Genomic DNA, 26,167 nt, shown 5'->3' with positions numbered 1-26,167 from the left:
ACAAAGTTTATAAGCCTTAATGTCAAAAACTCCACAAACAGAAGTAAAGCATGACTTGCAATGTCTGGAATTTCTAACCGTACACAGCTTTCACTTATGACTGCAACGAGCTGCTTCATAAATGATTATATAGAATTATAGCAAACAGTTGTGGTGGTTCTTTTTACTACCAAGGTGTACCTAATGTTTCTGCCATTACATAATAATACTGTGTTGACTGTGATCACCAGGAAGATGATATTGATCATAGCTCTTCAAAATGTAAATTATAGTTTCAAAGAAATGACACAAACTCTGGATATTGGTTAAGACTTCTAGAAGCAGTCCCAGAGCGCTGCAGCTTCCTCAGGAAACATTTGACGTTTGGACACGAATAGAAAAAGTGACGTGAGCCTTGAGTGGACCTCAAGGCGTCCTGGAGGACCGTCAGAGACTCTTCTTCAGGGACCACAGGCCCTGGGAGACAATACATCTGTTTTGGAGGTTTGAATGTAGCTCTATGAGGTTTTTAGGAATGTTTTGTTTGTTGCATCAGGAAGAACATCTGCCATAAACTTGCACCAGTGTTTTTCCGGACCAAACTGTTTTGAACCCATAAAAAAAACCTGTCGTTATTTCTGCGGTGCATAATGACTGCTCAGGAGTGGTTTTGTTTCACTCACTCTGTCTGTCCCCTGAAAACAGCGTTTGATGACAAAAACAGATGAAACTGTTCAGAAAAAGGAAATGATTTTGTCTGAAGAGTCAGCAGTTTTCAGAATAAAGTCAGATTGAAGTAGTGGGACATTCTCTGGGGAAATGAGGAGGAATGTTTCTACACCAGTCACACGATATCCATCAAGCTGCCGTTGAGCCAAAACACCAGCAGCCTCCAGTGTTTCACCAGGGAACTTTATTCCCCTTGTTTGCAGTTTAAGTACACTTGTTGTTTCTCAGATCGCACACAAGCACAAATGCAAACAAAGTGGACGGACGAAGTTGGATGGTTATTCGTGACCGCCAGATCTCGTCAGCTGAGCCGTGGGAAATTATCACATTTCACATTTTGTTCTATAAAAACCTTTGCTCTCACAGCGACAGTGTGTTGCAGAGTAATCCTGTATAAATACTCTTCACCACTAGAGGGCAGCACAGAACTTTGCCGGTGAAATGTAAAGTGACAGACGTCAGTGTGGTTCATCTCCACCTCCTGCTACCATCTTGTATCAAAGTACTGTGTCAGTGACAGTGATGGAGAAGTTTTTGAAAACCAGGATCTCAGCTCTTCATCCATCAGGTCCAGGTTTCACACTGAGGGAGGCACTATTAAAAAAAGTCCTTGTTTCTGGATTTACTGGATTCCTGTTGATAAAACTGTGATGAGAAAGACTTTATATCGTTAATAGAGGCTACAGAGTTTAACATTTTAACATTTTCGGGTGGAGGTGTGACTCCAGATTTTACCAAACAAAAAAGTGTGTCTCAGCTCAAACAAGGTTGAAAAACACTGAACTACAAAACGACCAAGTCCCGGGAGGAAATGGATTGGGAGTGAAGACGCCCACAGGGAGAGGCTGCTGGTCAGCTCATTCTCTCTCTATGGTGGTCAGAGTCTCAAAAACAACACCAGAAACCAGATGTGAACCATGAAACCAAAGACTTTACTGTTTTAAATCCTCCAGCAAATCCAACTTATTGTCATTTCCTCGACTTCGGATACGACGGAAGCATCAGATGATTCCCTGGACATCCGTCATCAGAAGAAAGGAAGCTTTGGAGACAGTGATTGTCCAGCCATTGTGTCAATGTGGCGTTAACATACAGTACGTGTCGTTTCGCATCGATGGAATTAACAGGCAGCTTTTACACTTGGCAGAAGTTTTAAAAACCAACATAGAAAGGCTTTGACGTCCGTGGTCGTGTTGTGGTTCCTCTGTGCACCGCAGTCCGGCACACGTGGATCCATACGGTCATTCTTCACCTGGAGAAGGTCCGTCTGATTGGCCATCTGTCCGGCGCTCCAGCTCGCTCTCGATAATGTGACGGCTCCGTCCATGGAGCGTGATGGAGTACGTCTCACCTGTGACACACCAAAGAAAGCAATTGCGCCGGTTGATGGATGAAGTTTATCAGTGCGGCGGTGTCTGGATGCTCACGGGCTCAAACCAATCTGTTCATTTAGCTTCTGTCAAACGGATCATCTGAGAACGCAAACCCATTTTCTGCTGAGAAGCTCGTGGCTGTTAATTCTGAGATCACACATGTTGAAGTGCTGCTTTTGCTTCCAGACGAGTGAAAAATAGCGTTCGGGAAGTGTCACAGCTGAAAATCAATTGTATACAGGCAGATTTAAAAGAATCGGGCCTTTCATTCCCATTGGATTTCTATCAATCACAATTATTGGTGCAGCTGGACAGCGGCTCTGCCACTGCAGCAGCACAGCAAGGTCACTGCGTCCTCTGTTTGGTGGAAACATGTCACAGTTTGCGTTTACACGTGTTCACTGCCAGATCAAATAGATAGTGTTACAGGTGTCACTTTAATTCAACACCTTTTAGGCCATTAAAGGCAAAAATCTTTCTGTTTTTCTGCAGAAATCCCTGAAGCAACCCCAGTCCTGCTCTAATCTGACAAATATCAAATCCTTTTGCTCCCATGTGTCGTTACAGTCAACCAGCAATCGGAATTGATTGAATGTGAAGGAATATTTCCCAATCAGTGACGGAGGCTCGGTGAAAGCAGCTCCGAGTTTCTATCAAACAGCCTCAAAGCTGCGCCGTCAGGGGAAGTCGGTAAAAACCCCCAGAATGCAGCACTTATATATGTTTGCCTTTATGGCAGTATTTTAGCGCTCCAGAGCTTTTTGATCTGTTTCTCATTCTTTTAGCATTTTTAGCCTTTTGATCAGTGAAAGCTCTTCTGACAACGTTGGGCTTTTTTCACCACATTCAGTGTTTTAGAGACACTCGATTTCCACTCCAGGTCTCTGAGTGTCACCTTTTGTTGTTCCCTGACATGCTACGATGGAATGCGTAGTTTACTGAGCCGTTCTCTTATTCAGTCACATTTGTCAGGTTTCAAGATCAAATCAACAATACAAAGCAGATAAAAGTGTGTCTGTGCCCCAGTCTGCACAACACTGTAGGTTTAAATCGTGATTCCTGGTTCAGGAGTGAATATTCCTCTGTCGCTGTTGTGGAGCGCTGAAGACAGTGGTTTGACTCTCTACAATGAGGCCTTGACCGCACTACAGTGAGCAAAGTGCCGTCGTGATTTGATGCGATAAGAAAGGAATTGAAAGGGAATGATTGTGTGTAGGAGTGAGTGTGACTGATTTGAAAGACAAGCTTTGACAAACTGCCACGTGACACCTTTGCTGAGCCACATGATGTTTTCTTGCAGAACGAGCGCAGGAGTTTCACCAAAGTGCTTTTTTCTCTCTGAAGCCGACAATCTGCTCCTACTTTGGTCAAAATCCGAACTTCAATGTCATTACTGCTTCAAATGTGTAGACTCAGACTCAGACGCTGTGTTCTCTAATTAATATTCTAATATGATGCAGAAAACTCACCTCGAGTCTCAGAGATTAAGACATATATTATTGTAGGCGTATATAGGCTATTAATGTGTCACACACATTATTAATGTGCAGCCTGAATATTCCAATAATCACGTCCAGTATTGAGGCCGTTTTACTGTCGCTGAGCTTGAAATGTTCCAGGAAAACCTGTCCCTTGTCCTCGTGAGGCAGGTTGTCCTCATCAGGCAGGTTGTCCTCATCAGGCAGGTTGTCCTCATCAGGTTGTCCTCGTCAGGCAGGTTGTCTTCATCAGGCAGGTTGTCCTCATCAGGTTGTCTTCATCAGGCAGGTTGTCTTCATCAGGTTGTCCTCGTCAGGTTGTCTTCATCAGGTTGTCCTCGTCAGGTTGTCTTCATCAGGTTGTCCTCGTCAGGCAGGTTGTCCTCGTCAGGCAGGTTGTCCTCATCAGGCAGGTTGTCCTCATCAGGTTGTCCTCATCAGGCTGTCTTCATCAGGTTGTCTTCATCAGGCAGGTTGTCCTCGTCAGGCAGGTTGTCCTCATCAGGTTGTCCTCATCAGGCAGGTTGTCCTCGTCAGGCAGGTTGTCCTCATCAGGCAGGTTGTCCTCGTCAGGCAGGTTGTCCTTGTCAGGCAGGTTGTCCTCGTCAGGCAGGTTGTCCTCATCAGGTTGTCCTCATCAGGCAGGTTGTCCTCGTCAGGCAGGTTGTCCTCATCAGGCAGGTTGTCCTCGTCAGGCAGGTTGTCCTCGTCAGGCAGGTTGTCCTCGTCAGGTTGTCCTCATCAGGTAGGTTGTCCTCGTCAGGTTGTCCTCATCAGGTTGTCCTCGTCAGGCAGGTTGTCCTCATCAGGCAGGTTGTCCTCGTCAGGCAGGTTGTTCTCATCAGGTTGTCCTCATCAGGCAGGTTGTCCTCGTCAGGCAGGTTGTCCTTGTCAGGCAGGTTGTCCTCGTCAGGCAGGTTGTCCTCATCAGGTTGTCCTCATCAGGCAGGTTGTCCTCGTCAGGCAGGTTGTCCTCATCAGGCAGGTTGTCCTCGTCAGGCAGGTTGTTCTCATCAGGTTGTCCTCATCAGGCAGGTTGTCCTCGTCAGGCAGGTTGTCCTTGTCAGGCAGGTTGTCCTCGTCAGGCAGGTTGTCCTCATCAGGTTGTCCTCATCAGGCAGGTTGTCCTCGTCAGGCAGGTTGTCCTCATCAGGCAGGTTGTCCTCGTCAGGCAGGTTGTTCTCATCAGGTTGTCCTCGTCAGGCAGGTTGTCCTCGTCAGGCAGGTTGTCCTTGTCAGGCAGGTTGTCCTCGTCAGGCAGGTTGTCCTCATCAGGTTGTTCTCGTCAGGCAGGTTGTCTTCATCAGGCAGGTTGTCCTCGTCAGGCAGGTTGTCCTAATCAGGTTGTCCTCGTCAGGCAGGTTGTCTTCATCAGGTTGTCTTCATCAGGCAGGTTGTCCTCGTCAGGCAGGTTGTCCTCATCAGGTTGTCCTCGTCAGGCAGGTTGTCTTCATCAGGTTGTCTTCATCAGGTTGTCCTCATCAGGTTGTCCTCATCAGGCAGGTTGTCCTCGTCAGGCAGGTTGTCTTCATCAGGTTGTCCTCATCAGGTTGTCCTCATCAGGCAGGTTGTCCTCGTCAGGCAGGTTGTCCTCATCAGGTTGTCCTCGTCAGGCAGGTTGTCCTCATCAGGTTGTCTTCATCAGGTTGTCTTCATCAGGTTGTCCTCATCAGGTTGTCTTCATCAGGTTGTCTTCATCAGGTTGTCCTCATCAGGTTGTCCTCATCAGTTTGTCCTCATCAGGTTGTCCTCATCAGGTTGTCCTCATTAAGGTGTGAACAGTTAAATGTGTCGGTGCTCAGGGACGTGTCCCTCTGACCAGGTCTCCTCCTCACAGGTTCTACTGTTCGTCCATATCAAAGCTTTCAACCAATCACATTTAATAATCTACTTTTCTGTACGTTGAAATCTTCTCCAGCTGAAAGTAATTCTACGACGGGGAATTCCATCTGAACACCAAAACCCAGGAGGGTCTGAACATTCCTCCAGAGAGAGAAAACTAAATAATGCAGAGCCCATTCTTCTGAACAAGCTGCCAGCAAAACACACACACACACACACACACACACACACACACACACACACACACACACACACACACACACACACACACACACACACACACACACACACACACACACACACACACACAAACTAAAGTTGCATCCAGACAAATGGAGAACTAATTTTAAGCACATCTGAACCTTATTTACATTCTACACGCTCTCATTACAATAATAAAACCACATTTATTTGAAAGTATTAATGAATTTCGTGAATTTTAATGAATTCACTGAATTAAATTTGGTCAGAGGTGCTCTTCATTTTGAAACATGCTAATCAGTGTTTAGGACGGGGTTTTTTTTTTTATAATAAAAATGAACTATACTAATAGAAGTTTAAAGTATTGGTACAAGCTGTTATACCCGTGCTTGCTGGGTGGGCAGTAATCAAACTTAGCTTGGGTTGAAACGCTCATTGTGTTTGACCAGAAGTCAACTGAAAGGCCGTGGCCGCCATATTGAACTGTCTGAGCGTTTATCTGGATCTCCAGCTGCTGCAGGTGACGGCGCTCCTCAACATCTGGCCGTCCAGGGAAGACGGAGACACCGGAGGACGTGATGGAAGAGGCACGGGACGAGTGTTTCCACGGCTTCAGCAGAGCGACCCGTCCACCTCGGGCCAGGTGAACAAAGAGAGGGCTCCTTTCTTGGCAGATGTTCACTTTGCTTGTTTTGTTTGTTTGTGTGGTGTTCTGGTGCCAACAAGAGAAAGTACAAGGCGCACAAACAGGTGGGAGGCTCATTCAAATCAAGCGGTGCAAAGCAAGCTGTTGGTGTTTCGCTGATAAATGAGTCTTGTGCCTCCAACAGGTAACGCAGAACGAGGGCCGCGTGTGGGAAAACCTCCACCTGCTCGCCATTTCAAGGTTTTATATTGAAGGAATGTAGAAGTTAAACATTTGTTTTCTGTGAGACAAGTGAACATATTGTATTCAGTTGTGTTTCTACACAGCTGGGATTCCTCCCACTGCTAAAGTTGGGAAAAACAAAGCTCTTAAATCCTGTTCGGGGACTTTCCACGTTGGTCGGCGACGTCTCCTCAGCGCTCCACTCTGCAAACACATGGTCAAGCTAAGATAAGAGGTCAGAGGTCACTTTGTCCCCCAGAACGTCGAGCTCTGAGAAGAACCAGTTTGAAGCAGTTTGGGAGACAAAGGAATATCAACGTCACCATAGCAACGCAGACATCACCAGGAACTGACCAGTGTGAGTTGAGGTGTCGTATGTAAAGGTGTAAATATGAACCCCGCGTTGCAGCGGGGCCCTTCTTCACTGTAGACCCAGCCTCTATACTTGGTCTGCAAGGAAGAACGGTCCGAGCTCGTATTACGCAATCTCTGATATATGGAATTTTGTAGCATTATGTAATCTGATATATGCATTTTTGTAATCTCTGGTTTGTGTGATTATTAAATCCACTATTGAAGAAGTTACCTCTGTTCCTGCCTCTCAGGATCAAATGAACACGCAGGAATTCAGGGGAACACGGGAACGAATTCCAACAATATCCACAAAGTATCTGAACAAGTCAAGCCCTGTACAGTCACACAGTCTCAAATTAATTCATGTGTTATTGGGGGGCCGATAATAGAAACCAAGGACAGTCCACATAAAGGATGTTTGCACACAAGAACCTTTCAGAAAGACTCGGCTTCGACATCTAAGATGGTTTAAAGTGCAACATTTTAAAGTCCTGCTAAAACTCTTTGGTTCTGTGTGGGCGTGGCCGAGCGGCGACGCAGAGAGAGAGGGAGGTCTGGGAGGAGAGCCGACACACCTGATGCCCATCAGTGTTTAACGCCGTCTCTCCTCCCTTAGAGGCTCTAAGAGGAGGAGAAGCTCCAGGAGGCAACATCACCTTGGTGTGGTTAACATGAAGAACGTCACAATCGACAGGGAACCGACTGTGCCTGTGTGGAAGTCGATCCGGGGAACGAGAGACTCTTGTTTCAGGCTGTTTTTGAAATAAAGTCCTTGTTGTGCCTCAACATTGAGCTGCAACATGTTCTTGGACGACTGGAGCTCAATTGTTTCAGTTTGAACAAAGAAGAACGTCACTGGGACGTTTGTTCGAACATAATTCAATGTCACACAAGTATTAAATTGTCAATGAGGGATTTTTATGAAGCTTCAAGAAAGATTACTTTGGAAAAGAAAATGTAATTGCAGTCAATGGTTCGTTTGTTCAAGTTTCTCTTGTTTATTGGCTGTTTTCATCTTTTTTTTTTCTGTCTTCCTTCATTGTTCCTTCTATTCTCTGCAGCCTGTGTTCCTGTCGAACTGTTTCAGGCTTGTAGAACTTCCGGTGTCGTGTCATGCTTCGGGAGACTTCGCCTTCCCTCTCGTTACTTTTCTGGCTCTTGGTCTTGCAAAGTGAAAGTGAGACGTCTTGTTTCCTGCACAAACACAAGTAGCATTAGCATCAGAGTCACACATTCGTAAATCCCTGCAAACTACAGCTGCAATTATCTGCATCTGGAAGGCTTTCTTTTCTTATGTTTCAATTGTATTTTGCACTGGGCTTTTGTGACAACGCTCCGACTCCATCGCCATGGAAACGGGTGAAAACTGAACCGAAGGATTCATTCATTACCAACAATGAATGCACTCTTGAATTCGACCTCTTGTCCAATAAAATGAACATTTACGGCACCATCACATGTAGAGACGAGGCTTATTTCTTCAAAACCGAGACTGAGTGGATCAGAATAAAGAACAACTGTTTAAAAGAGCTCCTGAAGTGGCTCTGGGTCCGTTCCAGTGTGTTGTCTGGTTATAGGGAATCGTTTTTCAGTTTGAACACAGTGATCCGTTCGGATTCATCATGAAACGACGTTCATGTCCACGTGTTGGGAAAACTCTTCCTTCTTCATTTGGTCCCTAAACTTTGCTGGGAAAAATACAATTTCTACAATCTGGGAACTTTCTGATTGAACGTAAATCAAGATTAATTTGTTGTTCTTGACTTCCTGCAGGACGAGACGAGACCAGACTAGACTAGACTAGACGAGACGAGACGAGACGAGACGAGACGAGACGAGACGAGACGAGACGAGACGAGACGAGACTAGACTAGACTAGACTAGACTAGACTAGACTAGACTAGACTAGACTAGACCAGACCAGACCAGACCAGACCAGACCAGACCAGACGAGACCAGACCAGACCAGACCAGACCAGACCAGACCAGACCAGACCAGACCAGACCAGACGAGAGGGTCACATATGAAGTCACACTGTAAGCTTTGTCTTAACCAGTCCAGATGTCATGTTTCACGTTTGTTCTAGTGTTTGTGTGAATGTCTCACTGTTTCCTCTCCTGGTGTCTGACTGCCCCCCCCCCCCCCCCCCCGAGGTCTCTCACCTGCGATCAGCGGCACCTGGTGCTTTTAGTATTTAAGGGTTTCTTTTGGTGGTTTGTTGGTTGGTGAGTGTTTGTGTGTGGACGGCGACTCAGGCTACGTTGACGTGAACCCGGGAATTTTAAAATGATTCATTTACACATAAACCAGCTCCGACTCCCCACAAACGATAGATTTGATAGATTCCGCGTCTCCAGGTGCGTCTAAAGGGGGGGAGGCGGATATTTACGTCACAATTCATGACGTGGTATTTCTTTTTCCAGGACTCTGATTGGCTGTCGTCCTTCTCCCTACCGCCCCCTACAGGTCTGGCTGCAGACATGCAGTTCTGTGTAAAAGAAGATTTCTTTGTTTCAAGGTAGAGCGTGAAATATCAGTTTTTGTGAAAACCCAGGTGTAAACGTGGCCTCGGGCTGTGTTTCTGTGCTGGTGCTTCAGTGTTTCTGTTCCCCTGAGCTTCTCTGTGTTTATGTGACTTTTGCTCATCTGACTGCAGGATTTGTTTGTTTTGTTGGACTTTTCGTTTCTGTCTTGTTTAAATAAAGGTGTTTTTCTTTGCTCCTCGGCGGTGTGTGGCCTCCCTTGAGTCCACCTCACAGCGCCTGTACCTGCACCTTCACACCAGAACTGGCAGGTTTGAAGTGAACAATGATGAACAATGATGAACAACTGAGCGTCGTCTTTGTCAGAATGGGGGATAACAACGTCCAAGTCCCGCACGCAGTTTATTACATGATGTGGACGAGCCGTTCAACAGCCACAAATCCTCACATTTATTAATTTTTTTTCTGTTTCTCAGAGTTAAAATGTTTTAAAGTTTGAAACGAGGTACGGTTCCTAATTGGGCTGCTTGAGTGGAAGGAGGGGAACCGACTGTTGTAGCGGCTGGGCGGTTTGATGTGACAGTAGATTCACACACACACCAGTCTGGTTCAATAACTAGATTGCCACGTCGTAAAAGGAAAAATGTAACTGGTGGGGTCGGTTGCACTTCAGAAACCTGCGCAGGTACCAGCAGAAGTATTAATTGTGTCTCGCCGGTCCGACTCGGGCGTCGTATCCAGATTTAGAGGTGCGTCGACGGCCATCAACAGACTCACACTGCGTCTCCTCGGCGCAGAGTTGCCGGGAGCGTGGAGAGCAGCTTGGCTGCAGCTTCCAGGGAGGTGAGTTAAGCTGTGTGCGACGGCGGCTGCGCCGTGGGAGAAGGTCCTCGCTGTGGAGCTCACTTCAAAATGCGAATAATTAGGACGGATTCCTGCCTTTGGGGGGGGGGGGGGGGACGCCAGCCGCAGCATCCTGGAAGCACATTAGCGGGGTGTTGAGAAGCCTTCTGACAAAAACAAATGGCCCCCGTATGCCACAGGAGATAGCGAGGAGCGCTTTTATTGTTTCTGCTGAGAGCCAGAAGAGTCTCTCTGTTAAACTCCGTTGAATCCGGTCTTCTTTAATGTGCCGGCCGTCACCAGGGCTCCCTGCACGGGAAGAGAGGAAGAGCAGGGCTGAGCGCTCCATAACACACACTCTCACACTCCTGGGCAACATGCTTTGTCTCATCCAAGTCGTCGTTTTTCCCCCCCACACTTCTCACTGGTTCTCATGTTTGGAGACATTTATTCCCGGACAGCACAGCTCACTTCCAAACCGTGAAATCTTCCAGCACTTTAAATCCTAAATCTGATTTCAATTTGACGAGGTCTGATCAAGATCAATGAAGCATTTGACCCAGAAACAGAGCGCTTGTATTGAACAGATTATTTATGGTGCTGCAGCGCCCCCTAGGACAGCCAAAGAAACGCCATAGCACCCCCAAGGAATGTGATTATTTTTAAAGCGGTTTATTTTTGGGGGAGGTTTCATGTGTGAAGATTATAATTTGTTGCCTGGTTAATTAATAAATACACCAATACAACATGTATTTATGTTTGTGAATCAGCCAAACTAATGTAAAGTTAAATGTACATTTTCACAATTAAACTTCCAGTTGTTCTGCACCCGGTACTAAATGATGGACGGACGGTTTAATCTCCTTCTACAAGGTATCAGAGGATTCCAAGTGGTTATTTGATCACAAACCAAGTCGCCGGTTCCCGTCGCTGATCTTTCATTCACAACAATCCTCTCAGAACCAGCTGGTACAGGGTTACTAACTAACACTGTCCAAGGGATTTGTTTTTCTATGTCAAAGGACAATTTCTCGACGGTTTATGAGCTCTTCAAGATTTTTTCTTCAGTTCAGACAATCCCCGTGGTGACTAATGGCACATTTAATTCAAGCCCTGATTAGATACGAATATGCATCATTACAGAGCAAACTATGATTTACTGAGAAGAAGTGTTAGCATAATGACATGGAAATATAATGTACCAAAACCCCATTGCAGAATAAATCTCATCAAGTTTTCCCCAAACAGAATTACAACTATTTGTTTCCCATTTAAAAGCAAATTGCAGAGCCGATTAGCTTCTGTATTGGTTTTGCTCAGCAGTGGCGTTCACATGAGGAGTGCGCTTCGTGTTAAGATCTGATGCTTTTCATTGTGTTTGGCTTGTTTTTGCTTTGTCTTTGCCCGTGGTAATGTCATCCGCAGAATACTCACTTGGGATGCGGTCGGTGGAGAAACAACGGAATCAGAGATGACAAGTCAAACATGAGAAATTCATATAAATAAAACTCAAACTGATGCATTGTGTTCTACAAGCCCTGCCCTTTAGTGTGGTCCCGGGGACTGTGTGTGTGTGTGTGTGTGTGTGTGTGTGTGTGTGTGTGTGTGTGTGTGTGTGTGTGTGTGTGTGTGTGTGTGTGTGTGTGTGTGTGTGTGTGTGTGTGTGTGTGTGTGTGTGTGTGTGTGTGTGTACCATCCTTTCAGCCACATTTCATTGGACACCACTCATGCATACAGTAGAAGCGGGTGTATGGCGCTCTGGCCCGGCGGTGAGGACAAACATACTGAGATTAAAAAGCAAATGGAGCGAGAGAGCAGGTGAGACGTCGCCGACATTAGTCAGAGTTGCAGCAGGTGAGTTCTGAAGCAGAGCGTCTGATTAAATGCACACAGCAGGAGGCCTGTCAGGTCACCGTGGGGATCACGACCAAAGCACGTCTCATTGAGGCTCGTTTTCGCGACAGAGTTTCAAGTGAAAATGTTCATTTTCACGTTTTTATTTCAGACAAATTCCATGTTTGTATAGCAACTTTATAAAAGCAGTGTCTGTCTGTATGGAAACGGCAGAAACGCTGAAAACAATGAAGTACTCTTTAGGTAGTGAGCATGTTTTTAGTTTTCTGTAATGAAACCACACACACACACAAAAACAAGCAAAAGAAAAACAAATAAAAAGAAAAACAATTGTTTTCTGTTATCAGGCACATTATTAATGACGAGGGAGGAGAACAAGGGTAAAGTCATTAGCTCTTAATTTATTCCACAAATGCTTTGTCTGTGTCTGTGTGTGTGTGTGTGTGTGTGTGTGTGTGTGTGTGTGTGTGTGCGTGTGTGTGTGCGTGTGTGTGTGTGTGCATGTGTGTGTGCGTGTGTGTGTGTGTGTTAGTATATAAATAGATGAATAAATACCAAACTAATCAAGGGTTCTCCTGTTAGAGTAAATAAAATGTTGATACATATTCATGTCTCTGGCATTTAAACACAGTAAAACATGTTGGAAAACAACAACAACAACAACTCATCTTCATTTAGACCATGACATAATTAACTAATTGGTGAAATTATAAAAAAATTGTTTTACATAAATTAATTAGTACATTAATTAATTAATGACGCAATTAATAACACATTTATATATTTAATTCCAATAATAATTAATTAATGACACATTTAATTATGTTAATTCAAATGTTCATTTATTACACGTTTAATTAATTGTTTAATGGCGTATTTATTTATTTCATTCCGGTTCCTTTGACCTCCATAAATATTACGCTTTTAATATGCAAAGTAAAGTCAAGTTTCATTTAGTCAGAAACCCACAGCCTCAGTTTGTCATGGATGCTCGTTTTGATATGATACAGCGCCCGCTGGGGCGGGTGGAGTTTACACACATCACTCTGATAAAAGCAGATGCCGATAAAACGTGACCCCACATCAGATAAACTCGCCCTCACAGCTGTGTTTAAAAAAATGTATTCCAACAAATTGAAGCTCGACCTCATTTTAAGTCCTTTTTCATTCAGTTCCGTGCCTTCAGGTGTACGCCGGTGAGTGTCACAAGCAAGCGTCCATGTTCGCCTACGGATTTGGGAAATGTAGTTCTTTTCCCGTCCACCGCCCCACGAATCGCCGCCATTAAAACTACAATACCCAGCTCTCCTCGAACACGCAGCGACTGTTGACACCGGTTTGCCACTCACGGCGTGACAGTAGACTCCACAGGAGACTTTAAAAAGGTACAGAATCGGAAATGTGAATTACGTGCTTTATCTCCTTCTGACATAGGTTGTTTGCCACAGTTGGGGCCGAATCGCTCAATACCGCCCGGTGGCAAAGCTAACGCGGCTAGGGAAGCAGTAGTCAGACAAGCTAACTCAGCTAGCATCATAACTTACACAACATGCTTATTTCTGCATGCTTTAAAGTTTACAAAGCTGGCGAGACTGTGTGGTTATCAATTGTTTATGTATGGGACGAGAGAAATGATTAAATATCTGCCTTTTTGAGATGTGGTAACATGTTTTCTCACAATGTGGGGGTGTGTTTACCCTCCTTTCCCCTTTCCTGGATGTATTAGAGGTCTTCCTCTTCAATTACAAGTTGAATCCAATGATTATCATCATCAAGCTGCGAGCACAGCTCAATAAGAAGCCAATCATTGTAATCAGGTGTGTTGCAGACCTAAAACATGCAGAAGACTAGATCTGGACTGTGGTCCAGTACCTAAATCATCTGCCTGCAATCTGCCCTGATGTCACAGTCTTCTGCTGAGTAGCTTCATTTTGTCATAAATTCACCCCAGGCAGTTTTTGATGTGTGATTTGTTGAAGTCATTCTGCCGTCACAGTTCAGTTTGTGCCTGTCAAACAGGAGAATCGGCGTGTGGAGGAGATCCAGAGAGAAGCATGTCTCCTCCTCGGCTCACCGGCGCCCTCAGATCCTTCTCCAACGTCAGTCGGAAGGAGGACGTCACTGAGCAGCTCTACGACCTGAAGGTCAGCACCAAACCACCACCGGAAACTTACCTTCCAAAGTCCGACAACAGAAACTTTCAAAATGAAACCTAGGAATACATGATTGTCAAGTTTTGGGGGAAGTGATGAATTCTAAAGTCTTGTTGGAGGTGACTCCAGGTGGACGATGCAGAATTACTGGGTGAGAAGCGAGGGAACAGGGTGCTGACATCCTGAGAGCAGGATGGGACCCGTATGTCTGAGGTGGAGGAATGTGAGGACGGCATGTCAAGAGTGGGTTGAGGTTAGTGTCGGTTCCACTGTAACAGTCGGCCTCAGGATGGTAATGACCTCATGAATAAAACATTGTGTAGAATCCAAGCTAAAAGTCTGCATGTGCCCAAAAGCTGCAAATGGCTTGTAGAACCATGTGAATGCACACCTGCGTGCACTTTTCCCTTTATAAATCCCACTCCACCTGGGAGGTTGCACAGTTCACATGGCCCCTCAACACGCCCACTAACCCAACAACCCCAACCATTAACAGTCGACGCAACGTACCTCAGGAATATGTTTTGCATAAATCAACTTGCCGATCGATTTCATTTTACGATCAATCACGGCAGAAAAGACAAGGAATTTCACCAAGAGTGAAATAGTTGTGGAGGTCAGGAACATATTATTTGGTTTCCCAGTCGTGGCTTCTGATTTTTTTTTAAAAAGAAGAAGTGATTGGCATCACGTCGTCGTCGCTGCATAGAGTGTGAGAGCCACAGAGGTCAGCGACTGCAGGGGTGGAGGAGAAGAGTGAGATCTGGAGGTGGAGGAGAAGAGTCAGATCTGGAGGTGGAGGGGAAGAGTGAGATCTGGAGGTGGAGGAGAAGAGTGAGATCTGGAGGTGGAGGAGAAGAGTCAGATCTGGAGGTGGAGGGGAAGAGTGAGATCTGGAGGTGGAGGAGAAGAGTGAGATCTGGAGGTGGAGGAGAAGAGTGAGATCTGGAGGTGGAGGGGAAGAGTGAGATCTGGAGGTGGAGGAGAAGAGTGAGATCTGGAGGTGGAGGGGAAGAGTGAGATCTGGAGGTGGAGGAGAAGAGTGAGATCTGGAGGTGGAGGGGAAGAGTGAGATGTGGAGGTGGAGGAGAAGAGTGAGATCTGGAGGTGGAGGAGAAGAGTGAGATCTGGAGGTGGAGGAGAAGAGTGAGATCTGGAGGTGGAGGAGAAGAGTGAGATGTGGAGGTGGAGGAGAAGAGTGAGATGTGGAGGTGGAGGAGAAGAGTGAGATCTGGAGGTGGAGGAGAAGAGTCAGATCTGGAGGTGGAGGAGAAGAGTGAGATGTGGAGGTGGAGGAGAAGAGTGAGATCTGGAGGTGGAGGGGAAGAGTGAGATCTGGAGGTGGAGGAGAAGAGTGAGATCTGGAGGTGGAGGAGAAGAGTCAGATCTGGAGTTGGAGGGGAAGAGTGAGATCTGGAGGTGGAGGAGAAGAGTGAGATCTGGAGGTGGAGGGGAAGAGTGAGATCTGGAGGTGGAGGAGAAGAGTGAGATCTGGAGGTGGAGGAGAAGAGTGAGATCTGGAGGTGGAGGAGAAGAGTGAGATCTGGAGGTGGAGGAGAAGAGTGAGATCTGGAGGTGGAGGAGAAGAGTGAGATGTGGAGGTGGAGGAGAAGAGTGAGATCTGGAGGTGGAGGAGAAGAGTGAGATCTGGAGGTGGAGGAGAAGAGTGAGATCTGGAGGTGGAGGAGAAGAGTGAGATGTGGAGGTGGAGGAGAAGAGTGAGATGTGGAGGTGGAGGAGAAGAGTGAGATGTGGAGGTGGAGGAGAAGAGTGAGATCTGGAGGTGGAGGGGAAGAGTGAGATCTGGAGGTGGAGGGGAAGAGTGAGATCTGGAGGTGGAGGAGAAGAGTGAGATCTGGAGGTGGAGGAGAAGAGTGAGATCTGGAGGTGGAGGAGAAGAGTGAGATCTGGAGGTGGAGGGGAAGAGTGAGATCTGGAGGTGGAGGAGAAGAGTGAGATCTGGAGGTGGAGGGGAAGAGTGAGATCTGGAGGTGGAGGGGAAGAGTGAGATCTGGAGGTGGAGGGGAAGAGTGAGATCTGGAGGTGGAGGGGAAGAGTGAGATCTGGAGGTGGAGGGGAAGAGTGAGATCTGGAGGTGGAGGAGAAGAGTGAGATCTGGAGGTGGAGGGGAAGAGTGAGATCTGGAGGTGGAGGGGAAGAGTGAGATCTGGAGGTGGAGGGGAAGAGTGAGATCTGGAGGTGGAGGAGAAGAGTGAGATCTGGAGGTGGAGGGGAAGAGTGAGATCTGGAGGTGGAGGGGAAGAGTGAGATCTGGAGGTGGAGGAGAAGAGTGAGATCTGGAGGTGGAGGAGAAGAGTCAGATCTGGAGGTGGAGGAGAAGAGTCAGATCTGGAGTTGGAGGGGAAGAGTGAGATCTGGAGGTGGAGGGGAAGAGTGAGATCTGGAGGTGGAGGAGAAGAGTGAGATCTGGAGGTGGAGGTCAGAGGAGGGCAGCCGAACAGGAAAACATTCCCACGGTCGTGACAACCTCGGTGTGCCGGAGAGGGAAGGAGGTTTTATTTAGTTGTTCTAAAGGACTGAGAGGCTCAACCTGTTCAATCGTAAAATATCTTACCTTCAACATTGGTTATTGAATTTATAGTAAAAAATTAGGTTGAAGCAAGTTCCAGATCATTTATACAATATTTTAACCTTTTACGTACCGTTCCAATCATCTTTAAACTTCTTTGGTAGAATTTACCTGATAATGACGCCTCTATGAAATGTTTTGTAACTTGACAATCTGCAGACCAGGTTATAGTGACGGGAAGGAACGTGAGCTGGAATCCTCCTTTAGTTTATCGATACATGTGTAAAAGGTTTTTTCCCCATTTTTTCTCCAAGAACATGAGGGGAACGACCAGGAGCGTCCAGAAAAGTAGTGTATTAAAGACACAGCTTACTGTTTTAGGAGTTTTTTCACAGAGCGCTGCTCCCGGCGGGTCGTCGGGTCAGAAGTGGCCCAAGGGGATTCGTACAGTATGTTTAACCCTTAGATGCACATGTGGGGTCAAAAATGACCCCAAGGGTTGTTATTCTTCAACGTCATTAAAATGAAAAGTTGTAATATCTTCATATTCCAGGTATTCCTCATAAAACATGTTTGTGACATGAGGCCATTTGCATTTTTATTGATTTTTTCATTAATTTTAAGAAATTGCAGTTTTTGTATCATGATACCTAGAATATGAAAATATTACAACTCTTTATTTTAAAGATTTTGAAGATAACAACCCAGTATATTGCAAAAACGCATTGATTGATTTGAATTGGGGTCTTGTGGGAGAGTGTAGGTTCTGGTAGGTTGTGCATCCAGGGGTTAAAATAAATCAACAAATAAAGAAAGACATGGTGTATGTATGAGTTTGACTGCGATGCGTGTCCCTCCTCTGGTCACACGTGTAAATGTGGCTGCTTTCTGCGCCGCCTGCCCCCCGAAGCTCACGTTCCCCGGGCTCAGCTCCTCTTCAGTCCTCTGAGCAGAAAAAGTGCTTCTGCAGGAGAAAAGGCTGGCTGAGATTATCTCCTCTGGCGAAATGCTTAGTTTCAGAAGACGTGAAGACGCCCGTTGTAATGGAGCCGTGGTGTTAATGGTGCTGGTGACCTCGGAGCGTGAAGTTGTGAGGCCGGCCCTCATTTAACGACTCGCTGCCCCGCGGAGGAAGAGTCTCGTTCACCTGTGAAGAAATACTGACGACGCTGCACGTTTAATGAAGACGCAAAAGTACCGCGCATCGCCTCAGTGTTGTGTCAGCAGACGTGTGGTGATGTCTGGCTGAGTCGTCTGCAGCTTCACTGCAGATCCAGTGAGTTTGAAATGGAGACGCGACAGTTGGAGCCACGGAGTAGAGCTCCATAACGTGCAGACGGCGTTTCGTCACTGGAAACCAGCTGTCAAACTCTTTTTAGTTGAGGGGCCACATCAACCTGACCTCTGACCTCTGACCTCTGGAGGGCCGACAAGTCAAACATCACACATTAAACTGCAGATATGGACAAAGTCTTTCCTTCTTTTGATTCTTTGGTAACTGCAGGGATTTTCCAACAATTTGTCATCATCTGGCAATTGTTTTGAGTTTACGTGTCTAAAGTGTAATTTCACATACGTTGGACTCTTTGTTTTATTGTGAAAGGCGTTGCGTCATGTGACCTCCACAGACGCATTGATGTCGGGGGTCAAATTCTGACCAAGGACGGTTTTGAATGTCATTTTTGCCGATCTAGTGTTTTTAGATCAGAATCTGTCAGTGTTCATATTTATACTCGAGAATCCCCTGGCGGCCGGATGAGATGGTCTGGCCCCCGGGCCGGTTCTGGCCCCCGGGCCGGTTCTGGCCCCCGGGCCACATGTTGGACACCCCTGGTCTAAAGTATGAAACTGTGGTAGAAGATGATGAAGCACTGAAGTGTAGAAATGTCTTGATTCTCTTTTAACGACTTTCTCTTCATCTTTCTGTGGCTTTTCTTTGGAAACTGGAACTGGAACTCTTAGACACTTTCCAGACCCGGAGTTCGTGCTGTTGGTTGTTTCTGTAATGAAACGACACTCAAGTTGGATTGTTCTGACTGTTCGCTATGAAAGTCGCACCTTGCAGGAGAGTAGGGACTGGTGTAGAAGTCGATGTCCGTCCTGAAGTGACGACCGTCTTCCTCCAACTTTTTGTAAACACAACATGGACGTTAGCTTGTTGCTTGTTCTGCGTTAACTCGTTTACTGCGACGCCACCCGGCAGTGACATGCGACCATCCAAACGCTCTGACGGGCCCCAGCGTTTGGAAAAAGTTCCGTTTTCAGTGGCTCCCAGCGGAGTTGGATTACGTTTTCACTTGGAAATGTGTAAACATCTTAAACATCTCAGCGAGCGACGGCGTCGTCACTGTAAATATCTGGCAAAAACCACATGATCTTCTGTGTCTGTATGTGTTTCCATGAATCACCAGCGCGCCGCTGCCGCCGTTTGTCTTCCTTGAAATGTGATTGTGTCTCTCCCCGTGCATCCTGGCAGGCCAAGCGTCTGAAGAGGCAGCAGCAGTTTGCCAGCGCCGGCCTGACGTGGCAGAAGATTGTCCGTCTCTGCTCCGAGCATCAGGACAAAGTGAAGCGGCACGCCGCCAGTCAGGAGCTGAAGAGCCTCCTCGTGGCAGCCAAACAGATCGGTGATTAACTCCTCAGCCTCCCGTCCTTTGTCCTGTCTTTCATCCCGCTTTCTTTTTTGTTGTTGTTGTGTGTGTTTGTGTTGCGCTGATGAAAACACTGTCAGAAGTGGCAGAATGCTGCTGGTGAGCTTTAGACGGCCGTCTGAAAGTGACGATGACGCACCGAAGAGCTGCTCAGACGGCGCCGTCCTGTTTGAGGGTTTGAGGGTTTTTGAGGCTATTAGGCATCAGAGCCAGTTTAAGTGGCCAACATGTTGTCTGGCTTTAACAGAGGACCGTTAAAAGTGCACATCACCAATTGAATTAGATCAAAACCTGTTTGTTTGCTGGCAGATTGGCGGCGGGCTGACATAGTTTGACTTCACCGATGCCAACTTTTTCTGATATTTTCAGTTCTGCCTCAGGAGAGGGGGAGACGGGGGATAGAGTAGTAGATTAGAAACTTTGGTGGCGTTGACAGATTTTGAAAATAGGCTGTGGACCGTCTGATGCCATGTTGTCTGCAGCATCCAGCCCGTCCTCGGCGCTGCTTTGTTGGGGCCAAAGGCGGGGAAGACCCTGAATTAGAGTCTGTAACACACACTGCCACCACCGCCCTTCCTTTTATCAACAATCTACATTAATGCCTCGAACCGTTGGTCACAAAGCAGGTCCACCTGAGTCTCTGACTTCTCATGTCTCAACAATCACCACTCACTATCTATCTATCTATCTATCTATCTATCTATCTATCTAATCTATCTAATCTATCTAATCTATCTAATCTATCTAATCTATCTAATCTATCTAATCTATCTAATCTATCTAATCTATCTAATCTATCTAATCTATCTAATCTATCTAATCTATCTAATCTATCTATCTAATCTATAAATGAAAAAACACAACAGCAAATTCAAAAACACAAAGACGGTAACTTAAACAGAAAAGGTCGGTACCAGTTGGCAGAGAGATCTCTCTGATCTCTCTGATCTCTCTGATCTCTCTGATCTCTCTGATTGGACGATGGCAGTAGCGCTTATGAACCGGAGGTCATTTCTCTCGTGGTTCGTTTAGTTTCACGAGGAGAAAATACCTGGAAGGAAAGGAGGAACAAGGTTTTGTCCAAACTGGAGGAAAGAGTCGGTAGAGGAGTCAACAAACTTTTCCAGGTTTTGAAATTCGTTCTCCAGGCATAAAAACTTCTGGTTCAAAGGCTGAACGGCTCCGTCGTCCAATCAGAGATCGTCTGCTGCTCTTCCTTTGAAGTTACTGTCCTGGTGTTTTTCAATTTGTTGTTGTGTTTTTTTCATTTGCTGTTGTGTTTTTGAATTTGTTGTTGTGTTTAGTGATTTGTTGTTGTGGTTTGCACTTCAGGGCCACCGTACCGACGGGGTATATTTATGGTTCCACACACAACCCAGCCGTTCTACCATCAGCTGCCGTACCGTCCACACGCTCCAGAGCTGCACAGAGCGAATGCTGCTGTAGCGGAGCGAATGCTGCTGTAGCGGAGCGAATGCCGTCACACTGCTCAACGCGTCAACAAGCATCACAGCTAATCCACACGCTCAGTTGCAAACCTCACCAATCCAAGCGATTCTTGATTTTCGCGGAATAACAGGAATGTCACGCCCATCCAAGACAAACATTATGCACCTTTACCCTCGGAAAGATAATCGTGATGACGATAATAATTATTATCTCTTGCGTTCCAATAGCGTCTCGCCGGCTCTGCTTGGCCTCAGACCCTACTTACATTGGAGAATCCTGGTAAATGTATTTGGACAGTTTGTGGTGTGGAAATCCAAACATTTAGCTTATTTGCAGACGACGCCAACATTGTTTTCTGCAGGTTCATAAAGTGGAGCAGGTCTGAAGGCACATCCGTGCATTGATGGCGGGATGATTTGATTTGGTACCGTTGTTTCTTCCAAACTTGTGTTTTTTGATAAATCGCCGCTTGCTGTTGATTTGAAATTAGCAGCAAGTGATGGAAAATGAGACGGAGGACACTGATAAAGTTACTCTCACCCTGCACAGCGCGAGTTCAAATCAGTCCACTTCATTATTTCTACCTAATTATATTTACTTCATTGCTTTTTTTTTTTTTTTTGTGCAGGCACTCAGACGGCAGTGTGAATTGTTTGCACAGCGCGTTGCCTCTAATGTCTTTTGTGTTTCCAGGAACTCATAGTGGGCGCCTGCTGTCAGTGGCGCCGGCTCACGTGGAATCCATATTCCTCACTCATTAGTTTTGATGGACGACTGCACAAAGAAGTCTGGCACAGACCGAGTATCTATATGGCTGGAAGTTTTCGCAGCGTGGGCTCATTTGAAAACGCTCCTGTTTACTTCAGAGACTTAAAATCCAGGTTGAGTCACGTGATCTACACGTGCCACTTTCTCTCTCTCCGACTTCAAGCGGAACTTTTGAGTCAGTCAGTCGGCGAGCTCTCTCGCGGAAGCCTGTGATGGTGTTCATTAAACCTCCTCCTGCTTTGTTGGCGCCGCGCTTTGTGCGTCTCCGCCGCCAGCAGATGCTCGGAGCATTTGTTGCGGCGACGCCGCGGTCTGATGTAAACCTGCCCTCCACCTGCTCGGCTGGATCCAAATGAGAAGACGCTCCTAAACGCACTCTTGAGGGGATGAAAGCAGCCACTCGGCCCCGCTCGGCGAGGCACCCGGTCCCGGGCTTTCCACTGCATTTTAATTGGCTTAAATCCTTTTCATCTGCTTTACTTCCCTCGTTCTCTGCAGCCTTCTTCACTCTCCTCTCCATGTGTCCCCCTGACATTTTTTTTTCTCTAATTGGACAATTACTCTGTATTCCTTTTTTTTGTTAAGTGCAGTTCTGGTTAAGCATGGATTGTTTGAATATTATTTAAATGAGGTGCCGGCACCTTAAAGAGGGGGCTCAAGCCGCGGCCTTTCGGAGCTCCAAGCAGCAGATTCTTGTCTGGAGCTTTGACTAGAGCACGGCTCTCATTTAATGGCCATATAAAGCAGCGCTGCTACCTTGGTACCACTAATGATAATAGAAAGGGTGAAGGTGATTGTTGCAGCAATTCTAATAACCATCATCATTAAAATGATGACCACTACATGAATTTTAACTGTTCCGTCACTTGGTTTTCCTCGTTTACGCCGCGGTCAGGGCCGAACTTTAACAGCGTGGAGGTGACGGGGACTTTTCCTTCAAATACATATTGAGTGTGTTTGTCCAAAGAGCCTCACCGTCACACACTGAATCTACACACCATCCTAATGTGATGTACAAGTACAACAGTTAGTTAGCATCGTCCACCTGAGTGAAATCCACTGATGAACTGCAAAACAAAAGGATCACCAGTTCTGTAAAATGCAGCGTGCTTGTAAATCAAATGGAGAACTAGCCGTATGAATACCATCGTCCTATGACGGGATTTAAATGTAACATGTTGAGAAATTGTAGAAAATATTATTCTAACAAATTCCGAGTGAAAATAGTGTAATCTTAGTTTGGGTCCAAGCACTGAAACTTGACGAAAGACCCCATTGAAACTTTAAGTATTATTATTATTTTTATTATTAACTTGTACTTTTTCATTTTGGGAAAACACGTTTCTGAGGGCCTAAACATAAATAACTTTATGCGACACTTTGAACAGTCGTCAGGTCCGGCGAAAAATGTGATAATTTGTAAAGGGAGTCACACGTGACTGGAGGAATGGTTCGACGGCACTACCGAGAAGATTCAGTCACCTCCAGCTGTGGAATTCAGGACACATAAGTAAAACCCCAAGACACAGACAAAAAGTCTCTTTACACACATACCGAGAACTCAACAGGAAGTCCGCCGTTTTGGAATATATCGTAGATTTATGGACCAAATAGAATTTTCTCGAGCGAACTCGTCTGGGGGGGGGTAATTCCAAATTACCTGGAATTGTGGGTGGTGATTAGAAAAGAATGGTGATCAAAGCGTATCAAAATTGTCCCAAGGTAATTGAGGGCACGGGCAGAAATTGACGTCTTAACCCTCTGGGGCCTGTGGACTCACCGGTGCGTCCTCGTCACATGACCGTCTGAAAAGGCAGTAGCGTCACAGCACAGCGTCGTCTGGTCCAGTGTTTCAATCCATGTCGAAAGTGCGGATATAAAACTACAAGCTCGTTTTTAAATGACGTTGATAGCCCAAATAAAAGAGCTATGAGGAAAAATATGTGTGACCTTTTATAAATAGTTTTACAAAAACGCCTGTGGCAGTGCTTCTATTTCACTGTAAATATCTGTATAGAACTGTTTGTTCAGTCCTGTTTTGATCAATTTTAGTTAATTATAGTTTAGATTTACTCAAAAACTAAACAAAATGATTCGTTAACCATGTCTGTGACTTTTATAGTCAATAAATCTGTTTTTACCACCCGAATTTGTAATTTTATGGTGTTTTTAGATCCACTGTTTTAATACAGAATGCCAAAGTGATGAAAATACTTCAGAAATGCATTTATGAGGTTGTCCTGAACAAAATGACACCAGAAAAGGCGCAAGGTTTAAGGATTTTATATCTGAGATATAAAGGAAAAATCAATTGTAGTGAAAAACGGCACAAAATGCTTTCAGGCCCCGAAGGGTTAAAGCTGTCGATGTGTTTCTGGTTTGGCAGTTGGAGATGAACACGGCCAGGAGGCCATTGAGAGTGCGGGAGTCTTCCTGTTCCAGACCTTCCACAACAAGGACCACGTGGGCACAGAGGAGACCCGGGCCATCAAGCAGATGTTCGGCCCCTTCCCCTCCTCTGCAGCCGAAGCCTCCTGCTCCTGCGTCGCCCGGCTGGTCGCTCAGCTCGGAGACTCTGGAGTGGAAGAGCTGATCCAGACTCAGAGGTCCCGGCACAGCCCCCAGAGAGCGTCCTCTTTTGGACGCAACATCGCCTTCTCCCATGAATGCTACGCTCTGGACCCGCTGGAGGCCCTGTCCGAGGCCAGCGTCCAGGACAGAGACCTGGACTTCATCAACTTCCTGAACCCCCAGCAGGGCGGGAGGAAGGGGGCCGGCGGGGGCGACGCAGCCGGAGGACGGGAAGACCTGAGCTCCGGGGACGGAACCATCCTCCGGACGGAAGTAGAGAAGTACCTGAGCGGAGGCAACATGATTTCATCCAACCCAGAGGAGCTGTGCAGCTCCCTGTTCGAGATGCTGGCCTCCCCCCGGAGTGACGACGAGCTGCAGAACGAGGTGAGACCACTGGGTCCGGCAGTCCTTCACAACCCGCCAGGGCTTCTTACACACTGGGTTTTATATCGAGAAATCTGTGTGTGTCATGATAACACTTTACATATTGAACCAGGGAAAAATACTCGGGCTGAAGTGAAGAAATATGAAAGACTTACACCTACTTTTTTAAAGTCCTAGTAAAAACGATAGTTGTGGTTCTACTTGTAAGGTTCCTCTGACTCTGCCCCACCAATGTTGTCACATAAAGTTATTTGAATTTTGAATTTCCAGCCGACGAAGTCGAGGGAATCCTTCTTCGTGGGCCATTGTGGGCGGAGCCTATGTGTGACGTCACGAGTTGTGCTTATATCGGCTTGTTTCCCTCTTAAATATCCAAGTTTTTACAGTGTTTTGAAGTTATCGTCGGCGTTTTATGAGTCTTGACGAAAGATTGAGCCTGGAAGAGACCGAGAGAGGAGAAAAGGAGCACGGGGGGCGGGAGCGGCTAGCCGTTAGCTCGCACGGCTAGCGGCTAGCGGGAGCCGCTAGCTCGGGCGGCTAGTAGACGGTCAAGTAACACCTGGACTCGTCTTCGGTGATTCCGCGCAGTCGGAAAAGAGCTTCGACATGATCCTCGAAGTCGTTCTGCCAAAAGTCCGGAGCCTCAAAGCCTCAAAGGTGAAAAGTGGCGGCTGCTGAGGCGAGGAGACGAGGACGAATGGAGGACGAAGCGTCTTCTGCTTCCTCAAACATGTTCCAGACGGGGTCACCGATGGCAGAACCACCTTCTGTGTCTTCTTCATCAATCACCGGGTTTGAAATGACCATGATGATGAAATCTGGTTCAATTCAGCCTCTTCGTGGTCAAAACTCTGATCCTCCATAATGTAAACACAACTTGGGCGTGTGCACAACTCGTGATGTCACTCTGTTATTGTCAGAAGCTCCGCCCAGCAGAGGAAATAGCGCCGTTTATCGGCTATTTTCTGGCAGATTGTCGTGTTTTAACATTTTACTTTCAGCCAGTTAGCAGGAAAACGTTCTAGAAGAGACACCAGAGTGTTTTGGAGGTGGAACCTTCATTTCACTGGGACTTTAAGGCTTTTGAGGGTTTTTTAAGGCAAGAAAAGCATTCAAGGTGGTGACGAGACCAATGAATACAAAGGTTTAAATGAAATACTGAAGGAATCCATAGTTTCACAAACACACATACGTCTGAACCAAGAAAATATTGTCCAACAATTATGCCCTTGATGGTTATTTCACTGACGTGTAACCTCTGAAGCATTAACATGAGGATTTGAGGTGAAATGTAGTTTTCCTAAAGCGTTCCTCCTTCAGCGGGCAGCGCTAAGAGGAGTCTCTCTGCCTGCTTTGTACATGCAGGCCTGAATGCTTCTGATAAAACACGACACACTTGCATGTAAGCAGCACCAGATCCATTGGAATTCCAGAAGTCATCGCTTTTCCCCTTTCGTTGCATCTCTGTGACGTAAAGTTTATTCTGTCTCAGTGACACGTTGGATATTTCAGTTTTGTATTGATTATGTAACCTTGACCTTCTGCAGAAAGGTCTCCATGTCTGATCCACATGCTGGACTTACCGTGTCCCGGCTGTTATTCCTCGCCATCTTCAGCTTTTACCTCAAGACCTCTGAAAACGCTCTCGACTCG

At 46.3% G+C, this 26,167-nt stretch overlaps 1 protein-coding gene across 1 annotated transcript in view; it reads left to right on the top strand.

Annotated features, from left to right (window-relative positions):
- Positions 1 to 13,348: 13,348 nt before the first annotated feature.
- Positions 13,349 to 26,167, top strand: part of LOC308133301 (activating signal cointegrator 1 complex subunit 3-like) — a gene marked incomplete at its 3' end in the record, with an annotated part of 78,216 nt that continues 65,397 nt past the window's right edge. Inside the window, exons 1-4 of the mRNA XM_080500604.1 lie at positions 13,349 to 13,390; positions 14,025 to 14,149; positions 19,165 to 19,315; positions 23,943 to 24,514. Of these exons, the coding sequence (XP_080356730.1) occupies positions 14,060 to 14,149; positions 19,165 to 19,315; positions 23,943 to 24,514 (813 nt within the window). The 5' untranslated portion in view covers positions 13,349 to 13,390; positions 14,025 to 14,059. The remainder of the gene's footprint in view (positions 13,391 to 14,024; positions 14,150 to 19,164; positions 19,316 to 23,942; positions 24,515 to 26,167) is intronic.

Source organism: Blennius ocellaris (genome assembly GCF_963422515.1).
Source record: "Blennius ocellaris genome assembly, chromosome: 8".
NCBI lineage: Eukaryota > Metazoa > Chordata > Actinopteri > Blenniiformes > Blenniidae > Blennius > Blennius ocellaris.
Note: the sequence above shows the minus strand (reverse complement) of the source record. Positions and strands in the feature narration are given on the sequence as shown.